A 12,093-nucleotide genomic window follows, 5' to 3' on the forward strand; every position below is an offset into this window, starting at 1 on the left:
GGTTGTATTTTTGAACGGGCAGAGGACCTGGATGGACCTATTCACAGGAGAGACATTACAGGCTGTGCAAAAAAAAAACCATGAACCTGCTAGATCTCTCCAGAAAGCCTATGAGTGCTGTATTTCTGAAACTACAGAGGTCTGAATGCAGACCACGAACTGAAAGCATAGATTGAAGAGAAATAAGGTGCTGGAAACTACCATCTGAAGCAAAGACTCCTTACCCTTTTAATTATGATTTTTACCCCTTTCCACTCCTCTGTGTTTGTCTGTCTTTTGTGTGCATGCAGAGGGTGAAGATAAGTTGAAGTGGAAAGAAGGTATTCTTGTTATAAATAAACTGTAACTGCATTTACATTTACAAACCTGGTGACTGCAATTATTAGGCAGCCAAGGACCAAAGACTACAGATATTATTCTAAGAATTACTGGCTAATTCACTTGTGTTGTGACTTCGTGCACTAGCCCAGGGTGTCGTAACAAAAAAAGCAGTTATATTTGCATTATAAGTGTGAAACATTCTAACAAGGTGTTCCAAATGGCAAAGTGCAAGCATTCAACTTTCTTCCATGGTTTCATTTGAAGACAGCAATTCATCTTAACCCCCTGGTGTAATGATCAGATCAGGAAAATCAGCAGAGTTTAACTATTTCTATTTCTCAGTTATATGCTGCCCCTCTGCATGTTCTACAAGTACATATAACACACCTAGCTCTCCCTCACCACCCCATCTCTCAACATCTCCACTGCCTCTATATATTGTCAAGCAAGTTGTCAGGCATTCAGTTGAGGATACACTGAAATTTCCTCCATTTATTCATTCAGAAGGCTAATGCCAGTCATCAGTCTATGATATAAACTCAGTTCCCTAATCAGACTCCACTCCCATCCCTGGTCTTAAGTGGACCACGGCCCCCTGTGGGTCTACTTGACCCAGAGATAAGCTTTTGACTCCATATCCTCTCCATCACAAAAACTACCTATTTATTCCTCCTTAACATTGTCTAGTTCCACCTCTACCTAGACCATCTGCTACTTTGCTACCTCCAGACTATTCAAATGTTATGCTGGATTGCCACCCCTCTACCATCCACGTAAAACTTGAAGTGATCCAACGCTCCACTGCACATACCCAGTCTCATTCACCCATCACCCTTCTGCTCGCTGATTGGCAATGGCGTACGACTAGCAACACCTCCGTTTTGAAATTCTCATTGCGCTCAAATCCTTCCATGGACCCATTCTTCATCTTGAATGTCCTCCAATCCTACACCTGTCCAAATACTCAGCATTCCTCCAACTCAATCCTCTTGTACATCTCTCACTCCACCAGATAACTTCAGCCATTAGACCCACGGTATGGAATTTCCGCACTAAACCTCCCTTCTTCTCCGTCCTTTTCCAAGATGTTCTTCTTCTCTTTTCCCAAGATGTTCTTAAAACTCGCTTCTTTGACCAAGTTTTTAGTCACCTGTCCTAATATCTGCTCACAGGACCCCAGTAAATTTTTGTTCCATGGTGCTCCTGTGAAGCAATTTTAAGACATTTATTTTAATTAATAGAACCACATTAATATAAGTCTTTGAATCCGAGATCCTACTTTTTTTGTACAGCCTGCAGACAGAGGGAAGGGAGGGAGGAAAAGGAAAAGGGAAGGAAGGAAGGCAGGGAGAGAGAGAAAGGAAGCGGAAGGAAGTGGGGGGGGGGGGGGGGGAAGGGAGGGAAAGCAAAAGGGAGGGAGAAAGGGAAAGGAAAAGGAAAGGAGGAAGGGAAAGGAAGAGGAAGGGAGGGAAAGCAAAAGCAAAGGAGGAAAGGAAAGGAGGAAGGGATGGAGTGAAGGGAAAGAGGAAGTGAAAGGAAAAGGAAAGGGAGGAGGTGAAGGAAAGGGAGGAGGGGAAGGAAAGGAAGGGAGGGGAAGGAAAGGAAGGGAGGGGAAGGAAACAGGAGGGAAGGGAAGGAAAAAGGAGGGAAAATGAAATGGGGAAGGATCGGATGGAGGGAGAAAAAGGAAAAGAGTGAAGAAATCAAATGGGGGGGAAGGAAGGGAGATCGTGAGAAAGGGAGGGGGGAAAGGAAAAGGAAGGAAGATGGCATATGTTGTGTGAATCAAGAACTAAGATGTAATACTAGTATTTTAAAATTAACAAATGGATTTCCAATTATTGCAAGAACACCAGGTTAAAGACTTGAGAAACCTTAAATAAGAAACAGGTATGCTGAGACTAGAAGATCAAGAATGAAACACCCCCCCCCCCAAATTCCTTTAAGAACCTGAACAAATCCAAACACAAAATTGTATTATACAATGAAGATATGTTAATTTGTCATTATAATTGGCCTCAGCACCACTGGGTTGAGGCGGAGGCAAATAGCCATGATTTCGGTTTCCGATGGTTATCCAGCAATTCTCGTTAAAAGCGTGGTATGAAGGAATCAGCGGGGTATAATTCTGATACCATCATCAATATTGTTGTTGAATGGAGGAGGAGGAAAAGGAAGATGGCTACGGAAAAAGGAAGAGAAAGAAAGAGCGCAGGGGAGGAGGATTCATACTATATGAACTAATTATTCTGGTCCAAAGCAACAGCTGACAGTTTAATCACAATAGACAATGAACAAGAGCAAATTCTCAAGCAGATCTATTGTTTAAAATAAACCCAAATACTAAAATATCAGATTGTACCAAATTGGCATGGAACTCATGGAGGGCTAAGATGTAGATTGTGCGTGAATTATTTCTTCCATGACCCCACCGAAGGGTAGAGCAGGCTGGATACGAGGGAAACTGGAAAAGCCAGCCAACCAAAGCCACTCCTGCACATCCGCGATTGTGGAATCATTAACAGGTAGCATGAGCAAAAAACTATGAACATGTCATTAGCTAATTCCCTCCGTGCACAACACATGAGTCACTATGAAGGTAGAGGGGCAGAAAAAAGTTACATTTTTGTTGTAAATTAACAAATTTTGCACCAAATCAGCTATTCATAGTATATGTTTATTTCAACCCATAACTAGCACTTCTCAGTTACTGAGATTACAGCAGTACAATTAGCTTTACACCCAGCGGGGCGAATAACTATGCTGTTGATACAAAGTACTGGCGGTTAACCTCTCTCTCATGGGCTCATCTATCACTGGAATTTGTGCATCAGTACACTAGTTAAATGCCAACTGTGCATGCATACATACTTGCTTGAGGTTTGAACGTGAATTGCACGGGAGCATTTTGCTGGGAGTAGGGGCATTGACGTTGGTTACCTGCCATGGCCCTCTAGGTGCTGAGCTCACCACCTCAGCCATGACAAGAATACATGTCAATGAGTCAGTGCTGGGCACCTCAGCGCATAGTTTCAAGCCACTGGCACATGCTTATAAACAGATTGCCCGACTTACCATCAAGTCAATGCAAGTCTGCAGCACTAAAAACCTCAAGGACTAAACATGCATCAAGAGGGTGTCTCGCTCTGAGTGCAAACATATCTGTAAAACTTCTGAACGTGGCCCAACATCAAGCCACTGGTTGCTCACCAAGATCTTCCTCTATCCCCAACTGTAGCTTCTTCCCTTCCATTTTCTCAATCTCCTCATCATTAAATTTATACCAGTCGCCGGTCCTGTCATCTCGCACGTGTGCAATGTAATGGCCGGAATATGCACTCACCCCTCTGTGGATCAGCACCGCACTCAGTTCATAAACACAGCCAATATCTGGAGATATACAGAAATGGAAGAAAGCATTTCACTGAGTGCATAAAACCAGTGGGACAACAATTCTAACATTGACGAGCAAAATACTAATTTTTTTGCAGTTAAATTTAACATGCAGTGGAAGAGGGATTTTGCAATTACTTCCTTGTACAATGCTACGCACAGCTAAAATACAAAATTGGCACAGAGGAAATAAGATGATGCTGCATCACCCTTTAGGTTGTTAATTATAACCATAAATGTTACTAATGGGCAAGTTGCAGAACCTTACATATCACATGTTCCACAAGTATACTCTAGATACAAATGGAAACATGCTACATAGCAAGCTATATAACATGGCTCAGATAATCTGCGATACAAACAGTAAAACATTACATTTGAATTCTCAAGGACTGAGCCTTCAACTGACCCACTTGTTAGTTCAATTACAACGGTAGATTTAGGAGTTTGGCTGCGAATCTCAAGTTCCTTCATCTCTATTTTCACTGACTGACATTGCTCACTTGATCTTATATCTTCCCACTAGGGCAGCACGGTGGCCTAGTGGTTAGCACAACCGCCTCACGGCGCTGAGGTCCCAGGTTCGATCCCGGCTCTGGGTCACTGTCCGTGTGGAGTTTGCACATTCTCCCTGTGTCTGCGTGGGTTTCGCCCCCACAACCCAAAAATGTGCAGAGTAGGTGGATTGGCCACGCTAAATTGCCCCTTAATTGGAAAAAATAATTGGGTAATCTAAATTTTTTTTTTAAAATATATATCTTCCCACTATTGTTGGAACATTTACTGGATGATGCACTTTGACTAAACAGCAAGCTTTAATTTGATGGATCGTCTGGTGCGCATTCACATCCTATATTATGCACAGCACATTGGGAGGTGTATTGATGTACCTCAACATAGAATAGCCCAGCAGTCAACACTTGGTGAAATGAGCTTCAGTGATACATTTATCAACAATTGCCAATCCATTATTAAGCTCCTTATGGGCTTGTACAAACCGACCCCAAATTATAACAATTCATGCTTAAATCATTGTTTAAAGAGTAATGTTCTGTCCAACATTTACACCTATTAACACATGTAAACACCAACGCAAAACCTTCGGACATCAATGAGATTCTATTATATTTACCTAATCACTAGCTCTCCTGGGCTTATGATTGATAGAGGCAGCTTCACTACTATTTTTGCATTCTTATTTAATTCTTACTTCATTATATGTGCAGGTGGCATTTTTAAAAATAGAAGCGGGGGGAGGGGGGGAACCACATGATGTGAGTGCAGGAATAGCACCTTATCTGCAGGCTCTGGCGCTACACTTTAATCCTGTTTGCATAGAACATGCTTGCCTAATCTGGGAGTTAATACTCCATAGTGTGCCCTTGATTTCACTGATTGATTGATTTGATTTATTGCCACATGTACCGACGTACATTGAAAAATGTAGTCCAGAGAGATTGTTCCATACATGGAAACACATAGGCCATACAAAAAATACACAATGTAAATACATAGACACAGACATCTGTTGAAGCATACAGAGTGTAGTACTAAATGGAGAGATCAGTTCAGTCCATTAGAGCGCCATTCAGGAGTCTGGTAACAGTGGGGAAGAAGCTGTTTTTGAACCTGTTGTTGCATGTTCTCAGACTGTTGTATCTCCTGACCAACCTGGAGAAGAAATATCGAAGAATTCTAAGAAATCTGGTGATATAAGGGGCAGTCGGATGCAACAGTGAAGGAACTGCTTTCTCAATATGGCAACACGATCTTTGAGTGGGATCTTGACCTGGCCTTTCGTAGGCGCTGCAAATGATCACCGCAGACATCATTAACAATATCAGAGTACTTGATGACAAACTCGGCTCGCTGACGCAGATTCAAAGTGCGCATGAGACCGAGCTCCAGAATTCTAATAAAAGGCTCGATGATGGTCAAAACTGTTGCTTCCTTGGCTGAAGCTCGAATTCAATTCTTGGAAAACCAACTACATGTGTGTCAGAACTCCGGGATGATTTGCAGAGCTGAGGCCAGAGGAAGAATACCTGAGTCTGATGGGAGGGGTGGAGGGTAAGTCCCTGGTTAAGGTTTTTGAGAGCTTGCTAGCATGTTTCCTCAAGCTGTATGTGAAGGCTGGGCGTTTCAAGTTGGAAAGGGCGTACCGTATCCTACAATCAAAGCCCCACTCCCATAATCGTTCACTTTCATAACTTCAAAGATCGCCAGAAGATTCTAGAAGGGGTGAGGCATGGGGGGACCTGGCTCTATGAAGGGGCAGGGATCTCCTTTTACCAGGACTTCAGCAGTGCCACACCTGAAGCACAGCAGCTTTGATTAGGTTAGAAAACAGCTCAAGGCAGCTGGAATGAATTATGCCGATTAGGGGCTTTTCACAGTAACTTCATTGAAGCCTACTCGTGACAATAAGCGATTTTCATTTTTTCATTTCATTGGTTCCCTCGCCAACACCACTAGCAAACAACCCCCCTAGGACATTGGTTCTGCGATCCTGAGGGTGACATCCAACAACTCCATTAACTCTTTCGATAATTCAGTCAGTGCCTTGGGCTTCGTAAAGTCCACAGAAGGCATGGAAGTGGACTGAATCTGCAGCTCATTGAAATTTGGACTTTCTCCATTAGATTATTTTTGTCTGACTTTATATTGAGGTGAATTCTCCACCTCCCCAGCACTGTGTTTCGGGATTCTCCGTTCCCGCTGCTGGCCAATGTGATTTCTATTGTGGCCACTTCATGTCACAGAGAAACACGCGGGTGGGGATAGGTCAGCAGAACAGAGAATCCCGCTGTCAGATAATCCATCTCATTATCATATATCCTGTCTATTGGGAGCTATTAACATTTGAGCAGGATAAGGAATGTTTTATCCTCAAGAATCTCAGGGACTTTTATCCGTGGTAGCTGTGCCGCATGCTAATTATCCATAGTTTTTTCTTCTTATTGTATCTTTATGATGGTAATACAGTTTGTGTAGTATCCTCTCTTTAATCATGAGTAGCGCCATTGCTGGGAGGGGAGTGGAAAGTTTAGGGTCTTCATGGGTGGGTCCAAAATGCAGGAAGGACATTTGGCTCCCATTCCTTTGTTGTTGTTTTTTTTCACTTCACTGAATGTGATCTAATTTTCCAAAAGCGAGCATTGGATGGGTTAGTTACTTCCCGAGATGCAGAGACAGCTTATGATAGGGTGTAATGGAATTGCTTGGTTTATACGTTGCGGAGATTTGGGCTGGATGAGGAATGTGTTAAGTGAATCCAGGTGTTGAATGATAGGCCTTTGGCGGCACTGCTCACGAATGGTTAGAAATCTGAGAATTTGGGCCTTGAGGGGAACAAGACAGGGCTGCCTCTTATTCCCCTTGCTGTCTGCATTGGCCAACGAGCCTCTGACAGAGGCGATTAGGCATGATCTTCCGACGTTTGGGATGCGCTGTTTGGGAGGAAGCAGCAGAAGATCACGCTTTATGCTGATGGTGTGTTGCTGTTTGTATCGAAGCAGGACATCTCATTTGTCGCTATTATCGACGTAGTAGATAAATCTCGAATCTTCTCCGGCTATAAAATTAACTTTACAAAGTCTGAGGCTATGCCGATGGTAGTGTTGATGGGTAGACCACTTACCCTTATGAATTTTCCTTCTACGTGGTCCCCATCGTGGTTTACTTGTGTGGGTGTTATAATTACTCCTTTTTGAAACAATATGGGGCTAATTTCTTTCAGTTGATTTTGTCCATTAGGTGGGATTTGACTCGTTGGTCTTCCTTGCCAATATAGTGATTGGGTAGGATTGCATTGATTAAGATGAATGATTTGCCTAGATTGTTGTATATTTTGTAGAAGTTGCCAATCTTGCTGTGGAAATCAGTGGAATAATCAGTTTGTTTATATGGAATGAAAAGCCTTGTTTGAAGTTCCATCAAGTTGCAGCTCCCACCTTCCCTGAGAGGTTTGGAGGTCCTGAATATTAGATTGTACCAATTAGCCTCCAATCTTAGGTTTTCCAGGGACTGGGTTAGAAAGTACCCTACTTTTATTTGGCTCAATATTGAAGGGAGATCTAAACTGACTTCCGCTCTCTCTCCCATCCAGGGCAGCCTGAATTTCCTATTAGGTCTCATAATATTTGGAGAAACAGAGGCATTTGTAGGCTGACACAGACAATTCAGTGGTCCCTCCTTCTCATCATTTGAGCAGCAATACCAGCAATTCGATACTCCTTTTTCCAAGTATCTGAAAATTAGAGACTTTAACCTGAAGACAACTCTGCGCCTTGACTCTCCTATTTCCCCGGTGGAAAAAAAAATCCTGATTTTTCTTTAGCCTAAACAGTCAACTAGCAGGTTTTATGATATCTTGTGTTCTAGATCCTGTATTGGTACATTGCATACCTTACAGTCTTGGGAAAGAGACTTGGCAACTAATACTGATGAGGAGATATGGGGTAGTATATGGGATTATGCCAATAAAATTTCAGTATCCAATAGAATGTCGGAGACTTCACAGCCAGTGGATGGCAGGGGTGGGTGTATCGGGGGATGTGGTTGGGGGGGGGGGGGTTGTGCCCCCCGACCAGGCTGATCACCTGGAACGTCAAGGGACTGAATGGGCCGGTTAAGAGGGCACGGGTGTTCGCGCACTTGCGAGCTCCGAGGGCGGACGTAATTATGTTGCAGGAGACACATCTGAAAGTGTCTGACCAGACCAGGCTAAGGAAGGGCTGGATTAGCCAGGACTTCCACTCGAAGTCCAGGGGTGTGGCAATCATGATCAACAAGCGGGTGCAATTTGAGGCGGAGGGCATAGCCGCAGACATGGGGGGCAGATACCTGATGGTACGGGGCAGACTGGAGGGGAGAAGAGTGGTGCTGGTGAATATATATGCCCCGAACTGGGATGACGTGGACTTCATTAAAAGAGTGCTGGGGAAGATCCCGGACCTGGACTCTCGCAGGCTAATAATGGGGGGGGGGGGGACTTTAATATGGTCCTTGACCCGGCTTTGGATCGGTCGTGTCCCAGAACGGGTAGACTCCCAGCAATGGCAAGGGAGCTGAAAGGGTTTATGGAGCAAATGGGGGCAGTGGACCCCTGGAGAGATAGACAGCTGACAGGAAGGGGCTACTCGTTTTACTCACATGTCCATAAAGTATATTCTAGGATAAATTTCTTCGTACTAAGCAGGGATTGTATAGGGGAGGTAAAGAACACGGAATATTCGGCAATTACTATCTCAGACCATGCCCCACACTGGGTAGACCTGCAGATCGGGGAAGCGAGCTACCAACGCCCGCAATGGAGGCTAGACGTGGGACTGCTGTCGGAGGAGGGGATCTGTGAGAGGCTTCGGAGGTGTATGCAAAATTACTTGCAGGTGAATGACACGGGGGAGGTCTCAGCGGCGACCCTGTGGGAGGCGCTAAAGGCAGTAGTGCAGGGGGAGCCGATTTCAATTGGGGCCCACAGAGCCAAGGCAGACAGGGCAGAGATGGATAGATTGGTCAGGGAAATGGGTCGGATAGATGAAGAGCACGCGGAGTCCCCGGGGGAGGTTTTACTCAGGGAGAGGCAGAGACTACAGGCGGAACTGGGGGCACTATCCACGAGTAGGGCCGTGGAACAGCTTAAGAAGGCGAGGGGAGTAGTGTACGAGCATGGGGAAAAGGCTAGCAGACTGCTAGCACAGCAACTCAGGAGGAGGGAGGCGGCCAGGGAAATAGGTAGAGTGAGGGATGGGGAGGGGCGCAAAGTGGAGGACCCGGCAGGATTGAATAAGATATTCCGGGACTTCTACCACAAGCTGTATACTTCGGAGCCTCCGGAAGAACCGGAGGAGATGAAAAGGTTTCTGGACGGGTTAACCTTCCCAACAGTAGGTGGGGGGCGAGTGGATGAGCTGGGGGCCCCGATTAGAGTGGAGGAGGTATTGGGGGGCCTAAAGGCTATGCAGTCGGGGAAAGCACCGGGGCCGGATGGATACCCAGTAGAGTTCTATAGGAAGTTTTCTGAGCTGGTGGGCCCGGTCTTGGCGAGGGTTTTCAATCAGGCAAGGGACAGAGGGACCCTGCCGCCGACAACGTCGCAAGCCACTATGTCACTGATATTGAAGCGGGGTAAAGACCCGGAGGCGTGCGGGTCCGACAGGCCAATCTCCCTGATTAACGTTGACGCCAAGCTCCTGGCAAAGGTACTGGCGGTTAGAATGGAGGACTGCGTACCGGAGGTGATTGGGGAGGACCAAACTGGGTTCGTGAAAGGTAGGCAGCTGGCGGCCAACCTGAGAAGATTACTTAATGTGATAATGATGCCCCCTGCGGGCAGGGAGGTGGCGATGGATGCCGAGAAGGCCTTTGGTGGAAGGCCGAGAAGGTGGAGTGGGACTATCTATGGTAGGTGCTCGGACGGTTTGGGTTCGGGGACGGATTGGTGGATTGGATCAAATTATTATATCAGGCCCCGAGGGCCAGCGTCAGGACTAACAGAGAAGTGTCGGAGTACTTTAGGTTGTACCGAGGGACCAGACAGGGCTGTCAGCTCTCCCCGCTGTTGTTTGCGCTGGCCATAGAGCCGCTGGCGATTGCGCCGAGAGCCGCAGAGGGATGGAAGGGGATGGTGAGGGGTGGGGTAGAACATAGGGTCTCTCTTTACGCAGACGACCTGCTCCTGTACGTGTCGGACCCAGTGACCGGGATGGGAAATATACTGGAAATGCTGAGGAAGTTCGGCCAGTTCTCAGGATACAAATTAAATACGGCCAAGAGTGAAATGTTTGTGGTGCAGAGGGTTACCATTTCAGCTGGTTGAGGAAAATGTCCGGTACTTGGGAATCCAGGTGGCATGAGACTGGGGCAGGCTGCACAAGTTAAATTTGGCCAGGGTGGTGGAGCAAATGAAGGGAGAGTTTCGGAGATGGGATGCACTCCCGCTGTCGCTGGCAGGGAGGGTGCAGACTGTAAAGATGACAATCCTCCCTAGATTTCAGTTTGTTTTTCAGTGCATCCCGATCTTTGTTCCACAGTCCATCTTCAAAAGAGTTAACAGGATGATCATGAGCTTTGTCTGGGTGGGAAAATCCCCGAGGGTGAAGAAGGCGATGTTGGAGAGGAACCGCAGCGAGGGAGTGCTGGCTTTGCCGAGTCTGATTAATTATTACTGGGCGGCCAACATCGCTATGATAAGGAAGTGGATGGTGGGTACGGGGTCTATCTGGGAGCGGGTGGAGGCGGCTTTGTGCAGGGGCTCCAGCTTGGCAGCCCTGGTCACGGCTCCTCTACCGCTGCCGCCGGCCAAGTACTCCACCAGCCCGGTAGTGGTGGCGACCCTGCGGATATGGGGCCAGTGGAGGGGGCATGTAGGGGAGACGGGGGCGTCGGTTTGGGCGCCAATCTGCGACAACCATCGGTTTGCCCCCGGGAGTATGGATGGGGGGTTTAAGAGTATGGCGGCGGGCGGGGGTGGGTAGGGTGGGCGATATGTTCCTGGAAGGGAGCTTTGTGAGTTTGAGGAGCTTGGAGAAGAAATTTGGGCTGGTAAGGGGAAATGATTTTAGGTACCTACAGTTGCGGGACTTTGTTCGTAGACAGGTCCCATCTTTCCCACGCCTCCCGCCAATGGGGATCCTAGACAGAATAGTTTCTAGGGGGGAAGAAGGGGAGGGTAGAGTCTCTGGTATTTATAAGGTGCTCATGAGGGAGGAAGGGTCCCAGATGGAGGAACTGAAACTTAAATGGGAGGAGGAGCTAGGCGGGGAAATGGAGGACGGGCTGTGGGCAGAGGCCCTGAGTAGGGTAAATTCGACCGCGACATGTGCCCGGCTCGGGCTGATTCAATTTAAGGTCGTTCACCGGGCCCATATGACGGTGACTCGGATGAGCAAATTCTTTGGGATAGAGGATAAATGCGCTAGGTGCGCGGGAGGACCAGCGAACCACGTTCACATGTTTTGGGCATGCCCTAAGCTGAGGGGGTACTGGGAGGGATTTGCGGACGTCATGTCCCGGGTGCTAAAAACAAGGGTGGCGATGGGTCCAGGGGTGGCAATTTTTGGGGTTTCGGAAGACCCGGGAGTCCAGGGGGAGAAAGAGGCCGATGTTTTGGCCTTTGCTTCCCTGATAGCCCAGCGACGAATACTATTGGCGTGGAGGGACTCGAAGCCCCCGAAGACTGAGTTGTGGCTTGCGGACATGTCGAGTTTCCTGGGTATGGAAAAAATTAAGTTCGCCTTGAGGGGATTTGTACAGGGGTTCGCCCGGAGGTGGCAACCATTTATTGACTTCTTTGCGGGAGAGTGAGCGTCAGCAGGGAGGGGGGGGGGGGGGGGGGGGGGGTGTAGAGTAGAGTAGAGTAGGAGGGATAAAATGGCG

General features: G+C 47.0%; 1 protein-coding gene across 3 annotated transcripts in view; it reads right to left on the reverse strand.

Annotated features, from left to right (window-relative positions):
* Positions 1-12,093, reverse strand: part of usp48 (ubiquitin specific peptidase 48) — a 155,343-nt gene that overhangs the window by 75,554 nt on the left and 67,696 nt on the right. For all 3 annotated transcript variants that reach the window (XM_038821325.1, XM_038821324.1, XM_038821323.1), the window contains exon 9: positions 3,532-3,711. In XM_038821325.1, the coding sequence (XP_038677253.1) occupies positions 3,532-3,711 (180 nt within the window). The remainder of the gene's footprint in view (positions 1-3,531; positions 3,712-12,093) is intronic.

The sequence above is a fragment of the Scyliorhinus canicula genome, chromosome 16 (genome assembly GCF_902713615.1).
Source record: "Scyliorhinus canicula chromosome 16, sScyCan1.1, whole genome shotgun sequence".
Lineage (NCBI taxonomy): Eukaryota > Metazoa > Chordata > Chondrichthyes > Carcharhiniformes > Scyliorhinidae > Scyliorhinus > Scyliorhinus canicula.